Genomic DNA, 20423 nt, shown 5'->3' with positions numbered 1-20423 from the left:
AAAAAAACCTCAAATTTAGCAGAAGGAAAGAAATCATAAAGATCAGATCAGAAACAAATGAAAAAGAAATGAAGGAAACGATAGCAAAGATCAATAAAACTAAAAGGTGGTTCTTTGAGAAGATAAAGAAAATTGATAAACCATTAGCCAGACTCATCAAGAAAAAAAGGGAGAAGACTCAAATCAATAGAATTAGAAATGAAAAAGGAGAAGTAACAACTGACACTGCAGAAATACAAAGGATCATGAGAGATTACTACAAGCAACTCTATGCCAATAAAATGGACAATCTGGAAAAAATGGACAAATTCTTAGAAATGCACAACCTTCTGAGACTGAACCAGGAAGAAATAGAAAATATGAACAGACCAATCACAAGCACTGAAATTGAAACTGTGATTAAAAATCTTCCAACAAACAAAAGCCCAGGACCAGATGGCTTCACAGGCGAATTGTATCAAACATTTAGAGAAGAGCTAACACCTATCCTTCTCAAACTCTTCCAAAATATAGCAGAGGGAGGAACACTCCCAAACTCATTCTACGAGGTCACCATCACCCTGATACCAAAACCCGACAAAGATGTCACAAAGAAAGAAAACTACAGGCCAATATCACTGATGAACATAGATGCAAAAATCCTCAACAAAATACTAGCAAACAGAATCCAACAGCACAGTAAAAGGATCATACACCATGATCAAGTGCGGTTTATTCCAGTAATGCAAGGATTCTTCAATATATGCAAATCAATGAATGTGATACATCATATTAACAAACGAAAGGAGAAAAACCATATGATCATCTCAATAGATGCAGAGAAAGCTTTCGACAAAATTCAACACCCATTTATGATAAAAACCTTGGAGAAAGTAGGTATAGAGGGAACTTTCCTCAACATAATTACAAGGCCATATATGACAAACCCACAGCCAACATTGTCCTCAATGGAGAAAAACTGAAACCATTTCCACTAAGATCAGGAACAAGAAAAGGTTGCTCACTCTCACCACTATTATTCAACATAGTTTTGCACGTTTTAGCCACAGCAATCAGAGAAGATAAAGAAATAAAAGGAATCCAAATCGGAAAAGAAGAAGTAAAGCTGTCACTGCTTGCAGATGACATGATACTATACATAGAGAATCCTAAAGATGCTACCAGAAAACTACTAGAGCTAATCAATGAATCTGGTAAAGTAGCAGGATACAAAATTAATGCACAGAAATCTCGAGCATTCCTATACACTAATGATGAAAAATCTGAAAGTGAAATTAAGAAAATGCTCCTATTTACCATTGCAACAAAAAGAATAAAATATCTAGGAATAAACCTACCTAAGGAGACAAAAGACCTGTATGCAGAAAATTATAAGACCCTGATGAAAGAAATTAAAGATGATACAAATAGATGGAGAGATATACCATGTTGTTGGATTGGAAGAATCAACATTGTGAAAATGACTCTACTACCCAAAGCAGTCTACAGATTCAATGCAATCCCTATCAAACTACCACTGTCATTTTTCACAGAACTAGAACAAAAAATTTCACAATTTGTATGGAAATGCAAAAGACCCCGAATAGCCAAAGCAATCTTGAGAAAGAAAAACGGAGCTGGAGGAATCAGGCTCCCTGACTTCAGACTATTCTACAAAGCTACAGTAATCAAGACAGTATGGTAATGGCACTAAAACAGAAATATAGATCAATGGAACAGGATAGAAAGCCCAGAGATAAACCCATGCACATATGGTCACCATATCTTTGATAAAGGAGGCAAGAATATACAGTGGAGAAAAGACAGCCTCTTCAACAAGTGGTGCTGGGAAAACTGGACAGCTACATGTAAAGGTATGAAATTAGAACACTCCCTAACACCATACACAAAAATAAACTCAAAATGGATTAAAGACCTAAATGTAAGGCCAGACACCATCAAACTCTTAGAGGAAAACACAGGCAGAACACTCTATGACATAAATCACACAAGATCCTTTTGACCCACCTCCTAGAGAAATGGAAATAAAAACAACAATAAACAAATGGGACCTAATGAAAGTTCAAAGCTTTTGCAGAGCAAAGGAAACCATAAACAAGACCAAAAGACAACCCTCAGAATGGGAGAAAAGATTTGCAAATGAAGCAACTGACAAAGGATTAATCTCCAAAATATACAAGCAGCTCATGCAGCTCAATATCAAAAAAACAAACAACCCAATCCAAAAATGGGCAGAAGACCTAAATAGACAGTTCTCCAAAGAACATATACAGATTGTCAACAAGCACATGAAAGAATGCTCAACATCATTAATTATTAGAGAAATGCAAATCAAAACTACAATGAGATATCATCTCACACCGGTCAGAATGGCCATCATCAAAAAATCTACAAACAATAAATGCTGGAGAGGATGTGGAGAAAAGGGAACCCTCTTGCACTGTTGGTGGGAATGTAAATTGATACAGACACTATGGAGAACAGTATGGAGGTTCCTTAAAAAACTAAAAATACAACTACCATACGACCCAGCAATCCCTGTACTGGGCATATACCCTGAGAAAACTATAATTCAAAAAGAGTCATGTACCACAATGGTCATTGCAGCTCTATTTACAATAGCCAGGACATGGAAGCAACCTAAGTGTCCACCAACAGATGAATGGATAAAGAAGATGTGGCACATATATACAATGGAATATTACTCAGCCATAAAAAGAAACGAAATTGAGTTATTTATAGTGAGGTGGATGGACCTAGAGTCTGTCATACAGAGTGAAGTAAGTCAGAAAGAGAAAAACAAATACTGTATGCTAACACATATATATGGAATCTAAGAAAAAAAAGGTCATGAAGAACCTAGGGGCAAGACAGGAATAAAGACGCAGACCTACTAGAGAATGGACTTGAGGATATGGGGAGGGGGAAGGGTAAGCTGGGACAAAGTGAGAGAGTGGCGTGGACATATATACACTACCAAACGTAAAACAGATAGCTAGTGGGAAGCAGCCGCATAGCACAGGGAGATCAGCTCGGTGCTTTGTGACCACCTAGAGGGGTGGGATAAGGAGGGTGGGAAGGAGACGCAAGGGGGAAGAGATATGGGAACATATGTATATGTATAACTGATTCACTTTGTTATAAGGGAGAAGCTAACACACCATTGTAAAGCAATTATACTCCAATAAAGATGTTAAAAAAAAAAGAAAGAAAAAGTATTAAGTGATGGAATCAAATTCAAACCCATGTTCTTCATACCATGTTATAGTGTTTCCCGGTATTGTTCATGTGATTCCTCGCTTGTAAGAGATGAAAGAAAACTGAAGGAAGCAGCCATAGGAGCATCATTCAAGTAACAAGAATCAACAATGCGGTGAAAGAAAGGGTGAAAAATAGACACAAGAATTACAAAAAACAGTGTATTCTGTGGTCACTTAGTGTATGGACCAACAGCCATAGGTGCTTCTAGAGGCTCTGCTGAGATCACTGCCATAAATAATTTCACTCTGGTCCTAGATCAGTGTGAATGACAGTCCACACAGTCTGTTACAAAGGCAGGGAACTTTGCAATTTTCTCATTCAATGAAGATTTCTAAGAGTGATATTTGGAACATTTTTATTTCCTAAAGAGGCAAACTTTTGTTCACTAGACTTTTCCTGATATGTAATTGTCCCTTCCAAAGCAACGGGATATCACTGTGTCTGTGTTTATGTTCTGGAGAAACTAAAGCCTTGTGGTATGTTTATGTTCTGGAGAACTAAAGCCTCGTGGTGTCTGCAACAAATACGAGACTAGTGTGAACAACTGAATTTAATCCTGGCTTTGACACTAATAAAATAAGTCATTTCCTTCCTCTCTGTGTATTCTCACTTTTTTTTAAAATAAATTTATTTATTTATTTATTCATTTTTGCCTGCATTGGGTCTTTGTTGCTGCATGCAGGTTTTCTCTAGTTGCGGTGAGCGGGGGCTACTCTTCATTGCAGTGTGCGGGCTTCTCATTGTGGTGGCTTTTCTTGTTGAGGAGCATGGGCTCCAGGCACGCAGGCTTCAGCAGTTGTGGCACGTGGGCTCAGCAGTTGTGGCTCACGGGCTCAGCAGTTGTGGCTTGCGGGCTCTAGAGCACAGGCTCAGTAGTTGTGGCGCACGGGCTTAGTTGCTCTGCGGCATGTGGGATCTTCCCGGACCAGGGCTCGAACCCGTGTCTCCTGCACTGGCAGGCGGATTCTTAACCACTGTGCCACCAGGGAAGTCCCTGTATTCTCACTTCTAAAGAGAGGAGTTAGACAAATGACCTTAAGTTTTTTTTTTCCAGCTCCAACATTGTGTGGCACTATAGTGATACTATATGTGACCAAGTTGCCCTTGGGGAGGAAAATGAAATAAAATTGAACTTAAGAGATGCAAAACAATATTCAATCCTGCAAGATCTTAATCTCGAAGAAATTTCAGATCTATGCTACAGATTCCAGAGCTGCAATGAGTTCGAGCTGTCAGGTTATAGGAAAATCCCAGTGAGGCCAGCAACTTCTGCAATAAACTTGAACCTCGGGGCTCTGCAAAGCTATGTGTATAACTTCCAATACCTCGCACCCAAGGTTTCTCTTACGTTGAAATGCTGGGGATGCTGAGGGCCAAATCATGCCTCTTGTGTGGGTTTGCAAAACTACTTTTTCCACTAACTTTTTCCACTAACAAGTGTTCAACAGAGAGATAAAATCGTGTAGAAGGATAGCAAGGAAATTTACTTTAGATTAAAAAAGTTTATGTTCATTTACCAAACTGCTCTATCAGAAGATAGCTTAACGTGTAGATTTAAGTAGCCTGACAAACAGCTAAGGTAATGTGACTATGAGTATTTTTTAGTCACCCAGCTATGTTATTAAAATATAGTTGTGTATTTAAAAAAGGAGACAATTATTAGCTCAGTCAACATGACTATTTATTTCCCTTTAAGGTAGTCTATAATAGTTTCTCTAACTGCATCATGAAAACCTGCTGGGTATGACAGGTAAGAGAAATTCTGGGTAGAAAAAAGGTGATTCAAAGGACCCAGGAGTTTGAAAGAGCACTCACAAGTCCCAAGGCCCTGCAACGTTTCTCTACAAATACGACATCAAATACGGAGTGAGATCTAATAAGAAGTAGTGTGGGGCTTCCCTGATGGCGCAGTGGTTGAGAGTCTGCCTGCCAATGCAGGGGACACGGGTTCGAGCCCCGGTCTGGGAAGATCCCACATGCCGCAGAGCAGCTGGGCCCGTGAGCCACAACTACTGAGCCTGCGCGTCTGGAGCCTGTGCTCCACAACAAGAGAGGCCGCGATAGTGAGAGGCCCGCGCACCGCGATGAAGAGTGGCCCCCACTTGCCGCAACTGGAGGAAGCCCTCTCACAGAAACGAGGACCCAACACAGCCAAAAATAGATAAATAAATAAATAAATAAACCCAAGGTTTAAAAAAAAAAAGCTTACACTTAAAAAAAAAAAAAAAAGGTCTAAGTTTAAAAAAAAAAAAAAAAAAAAGAAGTGGTGTGACTCTGCTACTTGGGAAACCTTCTGATGCTTTAAGGGGGAACGTGTTAGCTTGTACACATATGCTTGTAAGCCACAGCGTGATGATCTTCCTGGCAGACCACTAACTGAATGGTAGCCCCATCTAATGCACCCTTTGACCTCATATGAACAGGGGGCATATGGATAAAAATTAAGATAGACCAATTTACACACACGCATATTTTGAAATCTGATGAGAAGCAAAGATCTGACGGCTACGTTTGAGCTGGAGTGACTGGCATTTTGCCAAAGAAGTCATCTTTGTAAAGTACCTGAGGACCAAATCTGAACTTACGATGTAGCAGGGCTCACAGTAGGCTTTCTTCTCCACCGCGTAGAAGGGCTGCCCTCGGAGCCTGTTGTTACAGACGATGCAGGTAAAACAATCCACGTGGAAGACCTGATCCATGGCAGTGCAGCCTGTACCTTCCCCTACTACATTTTCCCCACAGCGAGCACAGCGGCCTGAAAGAAAAAAGGGGTTGACTGTTAAGTACACCTTCAGTCCTTCTAAAGAAGACAACGTGTGGTGGGGACAGCACACTTGTAATGTCAACAGCAGATGGGACCACCACCACCGCCATCACCGTCATGAGCAGGATGACCACTACAGCCCCCGTGAGGCCAGCATGACGGGGATTTTACGAATCAGTTGACAAGTTGACCCTCACAGCCAAGGTCCCACGGAGAGTGACTGAGTAGAACTCAGGTCTCCTGATGTTGAGGCCAGTGCTCTGCCTCTAATCTCACACACAAATTAAGAGGAACATGACTCAGGATGGTAGGAGCGGAAGGCACAATCTAGAAAAGTCTTTCTCCTTGGAGAGACTATGTGTCCAGCTAGACTGTGAAGGAACTGGGTCCAAACTCAAACTTCAACTCCTTCCACGAAAGCCTGTCTTGCAAAACCTCTGCATCCAGCCCTCAGTGACAGGCAGATAAAAAAGTAGTCCCTTTTATTTCCAGATAGCGCTGACTGCTAGAAAGTGTTCTCGTATTGAGCCAGAATGCTTCCTCATTCTGTTACCCAATAGTCCCAGTTCTGTCCTTGAGGGCCTCAAGAAATAAGTCTCATCTCTTACACTTGACACCCTTTAAGATATTACAACTCAGCGTTGCCTCCAAGTCTGTTTAGAGTTTGAATATCCCTTAATCATGCAACAGTTCCACAGACTGTAGGATTCTGAGTCCCTCATGGCCTTGGTTGGCACTGTCCAGCCCAGTGTTCTGCAAATTTTCAGCATGATTAAATTGATTCATGGGGCTTCTGACCACATATGGACACTGTGTTTAGGTTAAAAAAAACTGCATTAAAATTTGAATAATAACATTAACATGTAATTTACAAAAAAAAAAATTTTATGTCATTGAGAGGCATTGTGCTGGCTGCAGTCTGTACCCATAGCTGGCTTCACCATGGGAATCTTGAGCCAGAGGTCAGAGCCGCATTCAGTTTCCCTTCTTATTCTTTATTTCTACGAAGGTAAAAAGTTTTAACCAGTATTACAAGTCACTGGGAACGTCAGCAAGAATCGGCAGGCTTTTACAGATAAGCTTTAGCAAACCTAGTGCTTTCTATGGGTCAGGCATTTTCTAGGTGCTTTCTGTATATTAACTCATTTCATATTCACAACAACCTGTGTGACAAGTACTATTAGTATCGCTATTTTACAGATGAGGAAACTGGGTTACATAAGTGGTTGACTACCTTCTAACCCAAGCAGTCTAGCTTCAGTGTCGATGGTCCTAACCATTCTGCTGTCTTGCTTCTGCCTAGTTCTGTGCGTCAGGATTGAACACAGAGCTGACACTATGGAGAGATTTCTCACTAAAGGCTGCCTTCAGCCCTCCATCACATTGGACTGATGACTATTTCACACCTAGAAGGGAGGAGGTTTAAATGTTTCAACTTGGGAGAAAAGAGGCAAATGTGTTTCTAATCCTCTCTTGCACTGATCCTGGAAAGTATTTCTTTACATTTTGTTGCAGGATTTGAATGCATCTTTAAAATATAGCCCAAACTATAGAACATTTGCCCCCTAAAGATGAGAAATATCAAGTGCTGAAAAAAAGAGTCAAACTTTTGGAAACTGAGCCACTTCCACCATAGATGATATTTTTATGAAGTCTTGACATATTCTTGACATTTGATAAACTTTTATAAAATAAATGTTTGTAATAAACTTTGTGGCTTGATTTACAAACTTCTATCCAAGAGTGGACTTGTGTCTGTTTTTTATTAAAAGATGTACAACTTTAGAAAGGTGCTTTAAAATTTTAGACTCTCATTGCCTTTAGTATCAAAATTAGGATTTTCATATGGCACTATTTTGTGATTATTCAGGAAAAAAAAAACTTCATTGATTTACTAAAAAGTTCACTATACTATGTTTGAAAAGGATGCTGAAAGTCTGAGAGCTTCATGCCACTATCTGACAACATTTCACTACAGACAACATATTGGGAATTACAGGTGAATGGATCACCAATCCATAAAATATAATTTAAAAAATTATATCATCATCATCATAGCATTCCAAATTTTCTTTTTCAACTGCTTGTGCAAAATAATCACATTCATCCCATTGTATATAGATTCACTTCCAATATTTATACTGGAATTGTTTTCACTAACGTTTACATTTGTAATATTAATCTGAAGTGGTATTTATGGGATTATCTTTATTACTATCTTTTCTACTTTCAAAGAATCATATTCAAATCACTGATCTATTTTGGCGAACTGAAGAAATAGTGTAATATAGTAATGATTAAAAAATGTAGGTTTAGCAGCAGTAGAAAAAAAAAACATACTAATGACATGAAAATACTGTGAGCGTAATGGCAATGTTACTGAACATCGGATAAACAACACCGATCAACATAGGTTTGGTGGTACATATGCAATCTTTAAGAATGTGATGGTTCATATTAAGAGCATATTGGATTCCTGTGAATATTGTAGTTTTACAATTCAGATTCATTAAATGCAAGTCAACAAAATAATTATTTATTACTCTTTCCTTTTCTGGACTCCTTGATACTCCATCAGGGACTACCAGTGATCTGTGGACCACACTTTGGAAAAAATTTGTTCTGGCCAAATGTGATTGACTATTGGTCATGGTGGTCGATGAGACAGGTAGAGGTAGCAATTATGATTCCAGACCATGGCTGCCCAATGCGTAATATCTGGAATCCAAGAGGCTGAGCCTACATGGTTTATGGAGAGTTTGAGAGCTACCCATGAGGATCTAGGAGAAAATTTCAATCACTGATTAAAGGGAAAGGTTGGAGCAGAGCCCTAAAGGGCAGGATGAAAAGCTAAGCTTTGGAATTATCATTGTATTCAACAGGCATTCCCCAGGTATTTACTCTTTGCCCAGTACTGTAATCTGTATGATACCCAGAAATGAATTAGGCGACGTCAGTGCCTTTCACATTAATTAGGAGACTATATAACATCCTACAATCGCATGACAAAATGTGGTGTCATCTGAGAAAGTGCTCTGGAGATGTGGGAGGAACATCACACTTGAGAGGGCTCAGGAAAGGTTTTGTGGAGAAAGAGGCATTTAAGTCCAATCTTAAAGGATGGAATTTTGACAGGTGGGGATGGAAGAGAAAAAAACATTCTAGTTTTTCCACACAGTGGATGAGTGGCTGGGTTTCCTGGATCCAAACAGTGTGCAGTGGCTTGGTGGTGGGACAACAAGGTTTTGTCCTCTCGGCTATGAAAGCAGATGGTCTGTGTTCACAAGGAACAATCTTTTCCTTTATATTTTGGAGAATATTCTTCCAGAGTGGGTCAGGCTAATATGCTGGACCCAGACATGACCAGCTTGCTGCCTCCCGTATTTTTCCTATTCTTGGGAGAAATTGGGGACACCAGGCTCGAGGGCAGTCAGTCTGGCACCTTTAAAATCACAAGCACAGAAAAGAGCAAAGAACAAAAATTAAAAATAGCTCTCTCTACACTTTCTGTCTACAGCAGGACAGAAAAGGTGCCCGAATGTTACCTTTTCACATTAACAAAAATGTACCGACTATACCTTTTAGGGAGGCATTCACAATGGAAAGAAAGTCACTAGAGCATAATGCGTCCTTGCCCCTAGAGGGGCTCATGCTACACATCATTAAAAGCATCCTGCAATCTTGCTGCCCATCTTGGAGACAAGTATCTCAGCGCTTTTAAACGAGAAAAACCAGGGGAATGGTACCAGACTTGGAGGCATCAGAGTATGAAGGAAACATTGTTGATTAGGGGCCAGTGGGAAGCTCAGGGTCAAGTTCAGACCCAGGGATGGTATGAGGAGCTCATTGGCAAAGCTTAGCACAGTAACTTAAAAAATCCAAGGACAGAGGGTTACACAGCCTGGGGGGAACTTTGTCAGTGAATTGAGATGCCTGAACCAAAAAAAGCTTGTCCATGTATTATCGTTTGTTATATATCGATAACGCTTTGTATCGATTGTGGAGCTAGTCAGGGACTCTTCTCACCCCTCCCCCTCCTTCTTCCCTACTCCCACAACTATTACAACCTCTGCAAAGTCTCTGAAATGCTCCTCTTCCAGCACAGGTCTGCTGCCCACATTGGGCTTATTATCTTTCATGGGTCATTGCAATGACTTCCTGATTGTTCCACTAGCTCTGACTTACTCCCTCTTACACATGGACAGGCTTTATGGTGGTCTTACTACTTGAGCTAAGTCTGGAAGTTTAGATAGTTTTTGAACAAGCCATTTTAGGAATGGCATGGGTGAAGGGTAACGTTACAGGCAAATCTACAAGTTAAGCAAGACAGGTGGAGTAGTGGGACATGGCTTTTCATATTTACTGGTGCCAGCTTTCTCTTTCTGTAATGTGAATTTATTTTCTTTATAATATGAAAATAAAATTTCATTTAAAAATGATGTTCTTGTGACCAGTACACCATTAATACGATAGGCCATAGACCTTCTTCTGCAGATACTGCTTGTTTCTGGGGTGAGACCAAAAATGTCCAGTCATTTTGAGAGTCGGTGGCATGGTGATGGAGGGGGGGGATGACATACTCTCAAACTTGTGCATTATTCAACATCAAAAGCAAACTAGTACATTTATGCAGACATAAAGCCAGGTCACATATGTCTCCATCTCCTCCTTGCCACTTGCCTTGTAACAGAAATTTTTGGCATAAGCAAAATTAATAGTCTATCTTTAAATATTATAATGAATTGAAACTCTATATGCCAATTGTATGATCTATCAGCTTTCTCACTAAGCACCTTTTAAAATATATTCTGAACAAAGTCCTACTCCAAAAGTTGAATCAATAAGGTTATATCAGAGTAGTGAACTGATAGCAAATCATTCCTAGAAACAAAGCTTGCTCCAATTTACCCTACATGTGTCCACTGGAGTTATCTTCCTAAAGCACAGGCTCCATTAAGTTGATTCAGAAATTATCTTCCACTGAAAGTACAAAAAGTTCATAGAACAAGTTTGTACTCTTTATGTGACAGGTCCATATGACATTCACTGAAGTCTAGGATGATGGCATTTTCTAATCACCAAAGCTTTTACTTTATGAAACCCTGTAGTATTAATGCATGGAATAATAGATAACCTGTTTTTTAAACTGCGTAAGTCCTAGGACAGTGATTCTCAACCTTGCCTGTATGCTGGAATCATCTGGGGAATTAAAAAAAAAAAAAATACTGATCTCTGGGTCCCAGCTCCAGGGAGTCTGATTTCATTGGTCTGAGGTAGAATGTCTTAGGATTGGAATTTTTAAAAGCTCTCCAGGTGATTGCAAGTTAAGCCACTGTTCCAAGGGGTGCCTATTTCTGCACTGCTTGTCAGAATAACAGCTGACAAGAAGCGCCCAGACAGACCTCATCTGCATGCAAAACAGTTAGGGGACAGACTGTTAACCATGAGTTGGCTGAAAAAAAGAAATTTCTGTGGCATCATAATATATCTTGCTTTTCACCAACAAGAGTAATTTCCCTAATGCTGTCTCTTTATGTTTTAGTCTGAAGAGTTTCCAGTGGCTTTCCATCCATTGATAACACACATGAAGAGAATCAGCTAAGTTTTACCATAAAATACTTTGACAGCATTAAGCCAGAGAAAGCAGTTCACATATATTAATTACAAGTATTCCCATAGAACAGGCTTCTTTTGTGCTGTACATAAATTTATCATATGGCACTGGTATGTGGCCTTAGACAATACAGAACACACAAAGAATGTCAACCAATAGCCATTTAAGGTAATGATACCACATATATACATCATACATCAAATCAAGTTTTATATATTTTCTTGGACTCTGCCTTTAAATACTGTACCAATATCTGGTCTCCTATGGTTAGTGCCATTTAGCTCTGTGAATCCTGGGATCCTTAACATATATTAAAAGCTGGACTGCAGGACACATCTAATTTTGTCACTGCTTGTGTGTATATAATTGTATTATACGACTTCACTGTTATTGCTTAGATGGTCCTTGCAGAGACGGCTTGCAGATTCAACGGGCACATGGATGGGAATGAGAAGCAGAGGGCAGATAGCTGTTCTCCTCTCTTTCTCTTCTCTATTCTCTCTCTCTCTCTCTCTCTCAGGCACACATGTGCACAGGCAGACAACAGGAAAAGGAGCAATGACTACAATAGCACTAGAACCAACGGTAGACATGTACAGCTTTCAGAAGGAGACAAAATAAGAAGTATTTTAGTACAAAATAAGAAATTAAGCTAAGTAACAAGAAAACAAAACAAAACAAACAGACTCCCAAAAATTGTCAGAGAGAATGGTTTGGGAATGGGTGGACAGAGGCCTGGCAACAAACCAGATGAGATGGAGTGAGAAACGAGTGACCTGGTAAAAGGAAGTCATTACAAAGTCTAACCATGAGGTGACTCATTTATAGACACATATTTGCTTAGGTTGGACCTTCAGGTAAGGAGGTAAATTGGGAGGGGAAGTCCCACATAGGGCTGCATAAGCAAGCATGTTTCACTGATTTAAATACACTGCATTGTGAAGAAGCATAACAAAAACATAAAAGAAAATTACTGTATTTTTTCCTCTGGGTCAGACACTGCCTTAAGCTCTCTACATGCATTCTCTCGTTTAGTCCCATCAACATTTATCTATTCTTATTTGATAGATAAGAAACCAGGGGTTAAGTCTCTTGGCCAAGGTCTCAAAGGTAGAAATGAGGTGAGGCTGGGATGGGAACCAGGTCAGACTTCTAAAGTCCATCTTCTTAATCAGCTTGTGGTTTTCTAGGAATACACTTCATTATTCAATCGTAACTGTGATGTTTTCGGCATTGCTGAGGAGTGGGGTGTGTTCCCACTCCCAGGGAAAGAAGAGCCAGCAAAGTATCACTTCTCCAACACCCCAAGGCTCAGGCGAGCTTAGGGAAGTGTCAAAATCAGCTACACGTGGCGAAATCAGTACAGCTAAGGGTCCTTCAGAGACCTTTGGTTGAACCCTAACCCTTACCCTTTGTTGATTCTCAAACTCTGGCTTCCCACCAGGAACGCTTTTAAAATAATACTGATGGCCACACTCTGCTTGCAGAGATTCTGATTTATTTGGTTTGGGGGGGGGGGCCCTGAAATCACGATGCTAATGCACAGTGGGGTTGGGGACCATTGTTCTAAAGGGAACCACGCGTTCATATGTTCCACAAAGCGGAGTTCATCCTAGAGTGTTCTTAGAAAGCAGTGATGTTTGGGATCAAAAGCCCTGGCCCTAAGGAGCTACATCCTAGGAAACTGCAGAAGGAGAAAGTTGGTCACCATGTACCCTGGTCCTAACCTTCACTAAACTAATATACACAGGCACAGTGGTCAGGAAAATTACTTTCTGACAACTTTCTCAGGAGGAGCAGTAAAAACATAACCAAAAACCAGACAACAACAAAAGCAAAACAAAAAACAATACTGCTTTGCAGTTTGGGATACAATACATGGTGCCCTTTGAACAAAATTATATATTCCATGGTATAAAGGCAATCAGACAGAATTGCGAGTCTTGCCTGTGTTACTCACTAGCTATGGGAACCTGGACAAGTTTCCTAAATTCTCTGATCCTGAAGTCCCTTGTTTTCAAAACAAGTAGTTGAGTCATTTATCCAGTTATTCTTTCAACCCCTCCACTAACGCACTTACTGAGTCTCTATTCTGTGCTAAGTCCTGTGCACAGGGGTAACCTTTTCTCAGCCTCTGTAAAAAGGAATGGATAAACAACAAGGTCCTACTGTACAGCACAGAGAACTGTATTCAGTATCCTATGATAAACCATAATGGAAAAGAGTATAAGAAATGTACATACATATACATATATATGTATAACTGAATCACTTTGCTGTACAGCAGAAATTAACACAACACTGTAAATCGACTATACTTCAATAAAAAAAAAGTCATGACGATGACTGCCTTGACTACCTGGTCACCAAGTTCAATGATGGGAACAGTTACAAAGTGCCTAGTACAGTCCGTGCTTATTTCCCCCTCCAACTAAGGAGGTAGAGGAAAACTTCAAAACGAAGAGCTCATTATGACCAGGACCAGAGATGGTGGTCCATGAGGGGGTAAGAGGAAGCTGCATCTATGAGGCAGTTACGTAAGATTTATATTTACCAGTATGGTATTAATAGAATTCAGTGCTCGAAATTCAATCCCGATCTTGAAAAAAATCTGTGGATCCCAGAGTGATGATAATCATCAAGATTTATTCAGCACTTATTATGTGCCAAGCACTGTTTTAAGTATTTAAATATATTATCTCAAGCAATCCTTCCAACAACCTGATGACGTAGGTCCTCTCATTATGTTCATTATAGTATAAGAAATGGCAGCCTAGAAAGATTAGGTAGCTTGCCCAAGGCCACAGAGTTAACTACTGAAGCTGGAATTGGGAACCAGTCGGTCTGGCCTTAAAGCCCACTTAACCAGTCCTTTACTCTGGTTTTTGACTTTAGAATTCCAAGATTCTTAAAAACATCTGGCCTGGCAGATGTAAGCTTGCATAAACCTTACAACATTCCTGACAGGAATATTAGTATCTGTTTTGGCTAAAGCAAGATTTTTTTCACTTTAATTTTTACACACGGGCATTTTCATATCCTGACTCTTAATTTTTAATCTATTCTTCTATATTTAAAATTTATTTCATGATTGCTCTGTTAATGGAAAAAAAAATCAGTGTTTACTAGTACAGTTAAAACTGCTACTGCAATGTTTATTTTTGACTTATGATTAAAATGTGCTCTAGGGTATCTCTCATGGGAATGTGCATTTCCCTCAGCCTCCACTCAAAGCCGAAAAAAACTTTGTTTGCCATGTTACTTTTAGTTTTATTGATGGGAGATCTCCGAATGTATTTTGGTTATTTAAGAGCAAACCTAACACTGGGTGTCCCCGAAGCTACTGTATTTCAATGCCTAACAATAGCCATAGTCTTCTCTTTATAATATTAACAAGCACTCCTTATATTTATATATTGCCTTATAATAGTAAATGTGCTTTCTTACCCAACGCTACCAAAAAGAGCAAAATGAAAGCTATAATTAACACTACTTCTTTTAGCTTTCTGATATACGAAGAATGAGAGTAACACTGCAAATTCACATAAAACTTCATCATGTCCATGTTCTCATTTGAACCTTACAAAAACTAAAAGCCAGATAAGACAGTTATCCTCTTTTAACAAATGAGTTAGCCTAGGAATAACCCTGTGCATGACTTGAAAGGTAGATAATAAGAGTTGGAGTTCAAGCTCAGTTCATCTGACCCCAAGACTACTGATCTTTGAGCTGGACCACGTTACCTGCTTGCATGGTGCTGGACCCAGAGATGGGTGATATTCTCACCTGACACGTCTCAGGGAAGCCAATTAGTCTTACTTGGGTTTTGGATTTTCTACTTGGTGCTGAAATGCCCGTAACACATGGTTAGGGGATTTTAAAAGCCCTAAAACGTAAGAGCATGTGAAAACTTAGACACCATCCAGTGCAACCTCATCTACAGATGAAAAAACAAAGGCTCAGGCAGAGGCAGTGCCTAGATTAAGATCCTACAGCAAGCCAACAGCAGAGGTGAGACCTGAATTCAGGCCTTCAGGCTCTCAGTACAGTGTGCTTTCAGCTGCACAAAACTATTTCCCAGTGTGCTGCCTCAGCTGTTAGTTTCTTTCCACTAGCAGGCGCTGTGGCCTGAGCATAAGGTAAAGTTTCACTGTATCAATAAATGAAAGTATTGTGTGGGGACTGCAGTCCACAGGATGACTCCTACATGATTCCAGAACAAGGTTAACGCCATTACCCTCTGAAGCAGCACAATCATTCCATTTCTGCCTGAAACACCTGGTATACTTTGGATTTGTACATCTGTATGTTCTGAAAATGGAAAAAAAAGCAGCGGGATGTGGGGTACTGGGTCCTGCAGAGGTATCTTGGGACCAAAGAAGGCCAGGTTCTGGTGTCTGTTTGACCATAGCTGGTCTGAATCAATTTGGTTTGTACATTTGAGTTACATTGAATATTCACTTGATAGGTTTCCAGTTTTATTTTGTTATTTATTATTATTTTTTTTAAAGACTAAGAACCACTTGAGGGAAATAAGTGGCAGATTTGTGGTTAGAAGAACTGGGTTCTACTCCTAATACTACCATATCTGTGACTTTGGGCAAGTAACTATATACACTAAATTATAAGTGACAAGAAGATGTAAGGAATTCCTTCAAAACATATCACTGTAAAATAAAGTTTGTTATAGATATTGTTATAGATATTAATACAAATCACATGCACAATAGAGCAGAAAATATTTATGTATCTGGGACTTGCATCCAGAGATCACATTCTAAGGAATTCCTATGCAAAAGCTACAAGATGGAATGCAGTACTGGATGTGAGTGGAGAGATTGTGAAGAGCTAAGCTTCTTGGAAATGCTGGCAGTGCCATTTATCTTCGCAGTGGAGTGGGCAGATGGATGCCGTGAATATTTGACACATGATGCTACATCAGAGCTCAGAGGGAGACCCAGGCGTGAAGTCTTAGACCTCAGGCCATCTTCGCCCTTGCGTGTCTGTAAAATCCTCGTTGCTAAACTGCAGTCGGCATGGATTCCATCTCTGGCACTTGCATAGCAACACTGAGCCCTCTGAGCGCTGAATTGACGTCTTGGGAACAGTTATTAATACATGTATGTATGCACACAGTATGTGAAAATATGCAAGATTGAAAGCGATTAGTGGATTACTTTTAGGTAATACTTCCCACCGGGACTATGCGCCTGGAAAAATTCCTCTCTCTCAAAAAGCTTGCACAATTGTCTGCTATCACATACCAAAATGTTTGGGATAAAAATGGTGTCAACTCTAAGGAAACACACTTCTCAATTTTCTTTGCTAACATCTGAATAAAACATGAGAAGGTTCCTACTTTTCCCCTCTCCTCTTTCATTCAGAGAATAAGTCCCTTCACAACCTTGCTTTGAGTGAGAGAGGAAATAAATAGTCACCCTTCTTTGCCACCTCCAGAATAGCACGATCACTGGGTTTAAAGGTAGAAAAGTTTAAATTCCATTCTAATAAATTCCACTGGCTATCATCATTTCTGAGGTGCAGTGCAATGTTTTATAAAAAGAACAGAGCAAGACATCACATTTCTCCTTGTAGAAGCTTATGGTCCTGTGAGATCACGGGAGAGAGAGCAGCACAAGAAAGGCACAGAAAGTTCTACAGGAAGGATCTGGTTGGGATTGAAAGAACACTTTCTGGATCATATGAGAGTTTGAGAAAAATATGGAACATTTCCTTAATGTAACTGGGCTGGACATATACTTTCTATCTCCTGTTATAAAATGAATACACTGAATCAACTGTCAAGTGTTTTTCTAAGCACCTTCCCAGTCTTCAATTTTTCATTCTAAGATATATTTTATAAGATGAATATGCAAATTGAAGTTAGATTAAGTCTGCCTGAGGGTAAGGAGAATAAGCTCAATAATAATTTTGGACAGCTTTTCAAGACCCCAAATTTGTTGAAAACTACAAAAGTTATGAACTAAAAAAAAAAAAAAAGAAAAAAACAAGAACACCAGGCAATAGGCATGTTCTATTTATGTCAGCAGAGTATTTCTGGGTGATTCCTCTTGTGCTAATGTAGTTTCCATTTTTAGATTATCATATTTGGTAAACATTTAATTTTTACAGGATGACTAATACCCAAGTGCCTCATATCTAGTGAGATAAGTAAAGGGCTCTTCCTTATTACTAAGGCTTATAGGGAGCTCCCAGAAACCAAGTAAATCCACAGAAACTGCACAAAAACAGATAAGCTCAGTAATGGGTTGTTGCATCGGCTCCTGTTTATGTGCTTTTATTTGTAGTTCTGTCTTGGGCAAGAGATACCACACAAGGGGAGTGCAAAGTTGAAGGTTTTTAGCAAAAATTTGGACTGTAAACACAGCCTGGCATTATCAGCATTCTGTTAAGTTCAAAGCAGAGATAGTTACAACAAATACAGCTTGCTTTATTTCTGAAACAAAACTGTGCACATATTTGTGGCCACACTACTAATTAACCTGTAGATTGTTCCTTTCATCTATTCAGCGTGTTTTTCTGCCCCTTGTTACAACATGTTGGGGTTATTTTTCCCATCTGGAATATCCTCAAACTGTTCTCTTAGAGGCACTAGAGAGAAGAATGGTACAAATGATGAAGAGACTAGAGACATTGACTTGTACAAAAAGATTAGAGGAGCTATATATGTACATATAACGAGGCCGAAAGATGACTAAGGAGTGCCACGATGATGGTCTATAAATATTTGAAAGGTGTAAACACCGAGGAATAATTTAGCTTGGTCCAGGTGGTACAATTGGAAGCAATGGTGTATCTTAAAGAAAAGGGAAGATCTCTATTAAAGAAAAATGTTTAAATAAATATAAATGTTTAAATGTTTAAGATGTTATCCATGGAATACAGCAAAATTGAAACAGAAAGGCAGTTTAAAAATATTAGCATAAAAGTCAGAAGACATGGGCTTATGGGTTGGCTTTACCATACATACACAGCTATGTGACCTTAGGTCATTTAACCACCATGGGCCTCAGATACCTGTTTCATAAAGTGTGAACCAGAATTAGATATTTTTAAAGTGTGCTCTGAAGAACCTTAAGGGTTCTGAGGATTCAGCTATGTCGGATCCTGAGAAAAGAAAGAAGACTGGAGGGGAGTGATGATGACCAGAGCCCCTTTATCAGTTTCATCTCTATACCATCAGCTTCCTCAGAATAAGTTTTTAGGAATTTCCTAAGTTAAAGAAGTTTGCACGAGAAACTTTCCGACTTAAAAAGTTTGAGGAAGGTATTAGAGATCAGTTTTAGACCCGTTCTTGTTCAAAAGACTCCTGAGAAGACAGAAGACTCATTAAAATTATGCTTTCACAAAATGTTTATTGAGTACCTACTATGGGCCAACATAGTTGATAAAGTAGTAATGCAGATACGCCCTTGCAGAACGCACATTCCAAATGCAATTTTTAATACAGAACTGCCCAAAATTCTAAAATGAATAGAGGCTTAACTCATGTAATTCCATGTAAGATTGAAAATAATTCAACACTTATTGAGCACTTACTATGAAATCCTTGAGACTCATGATATATAATATAGAAGGTAAACATTCAAATTAAGCAGATACTGAGCACATACTATATGTCAGGCCCTGTGTGACAAACTAGCAATCTTCAGTTTCCACCCCAGTGGCCACTCAGTCATGTGTCTTTGTGCACAACCAGTGAACACTGTCATGAGCACAGCCTGACTCATGCTCCAACCTGCTACCAGAGTCAGCTGGATTTGATCCTAAACCTACTCATACCATTTGAACTTGTTACTGCAATTAAGCTATTTAATGAACTATTATGTAAGTTAGCAAAAAAGTGAAAATGTTTTAATTTTTAAAAATAACATCTAAATACAATGTTTTGGAAAAGTTCCAGAGAGACATTTCACTTAGGGAAAATAAAATAAATTATTCAGTAAGGTAGGAATAAGCAACTTTAAAATATTAGGAAAAAAAGCTTAAAAATTGTAAAGCATTCTGCACTCACATTGTTTCACAAGTGTTTTTAAATTCTTGCTCTCCGACAATTTCCAACCAAGTTGGAAATTGTCGGGGACCCATTATGACATTATGCACAATGACACAACAGACACAAAGCTGACAGCCCTCACTCAAATATGTCTTGTTCATATTTCAAAAAAAAGGTGAAATATGCATTTTGTTTATTTATTAAAATAAACTTTACTGAGGTATAATTTACATGTAATAAATGAACTCATTTTAAGTGTGCATTTTGATAAATTTTAAGAAATTCATAGGCCCTTGTAACTATCACCATAATCAAGTCCTAAAACATTTCAATTACCCTGAAAAGCTCCCTTGTGTCCCATTAGAGTCAATCTTCTCCCCCAGCTTCAGAAATCCACTGACTGTTCTCTGTCACTATAAATTTGTCTTTTCTATGATTTCATACAAATTGAATTACATAGTAGATACTTTTTTTTGGCAGGGGGAGAGGTCTGGCTCATTTCGCTCAGCATAAAGTTTGTGAGGTTTTCCCACGTTGTACTTATTGGTAGTTCACTTTTTTATTAATGATGGGTAGCATTCCATTCTAAATATATAGCACAATTTGTCCTTTGACCTGTTGATGGGCATTTGAGTTGTTTCCAGTTTTTGGCCATTGCAAATAAAGCTGTTATGAATTTTTATGTACAAGTCTTTGTATGGAAAAATGTTTTCATTTCCCTTGGGTCAATATATGGGAGGAAAAATGCTGGGTCGTATGATAAATAT

At 39.1% G+C, this 20423-nt stretch overlaps 1 protein-coding gene and 1 long non-coding RNA gene across 9 annotated transcripts in view; one reads left to right on the top strand and one right to left on the bottom strand.

Moving 5' to 3' along the window:
* The window catches only part of LPP (LIM domain containing preferred translocation partner in lipoma), a 692297-nt gene that overhangs the window by 115220 nt on the left and 556654 nt on the right, over positions 1-20423 (bottom strand). For all 8 annotated transcript variants that reach the window (XM_082461500.1, XM_082461502.1, XM_082461505.1 and 5 more), the window contains one exon: positions 5847-6016. In XM_082461500.1, coding sequence (XP_082317626.1) covers positions 5847-6016 — 170 coding nt within the window. The remainder of the gene's footprint in view (positions 1-5846; positions 6017-20423) is intronic.
* The window catches only part of LOC309660690, a 326684-nt gene that overhangs the window by 78216 nt on the left and 228045 nt on the right, over positions 1-20423 (top strand). The gene's annotated exons all lie outside the window — the stretch shown is intronic.

Source organism: Balaenoptera physalus, assembly GCF_965194825.1.
Source record: "Balaenoptera physalus genome assembly, chromosome: 4".
Lineage (NCBI taxonomy): Eukaryota > Metazoa > Chordata > Mammalia > Artiodactyla > Balaenopteridae > Balaenoptera > Balaenoptera physalus.
The sequence above is the reverse complement of the archived record's forward strand: the minus strand, read 5'-3'. Positions and strand labels throughout refer to the sequence as shown.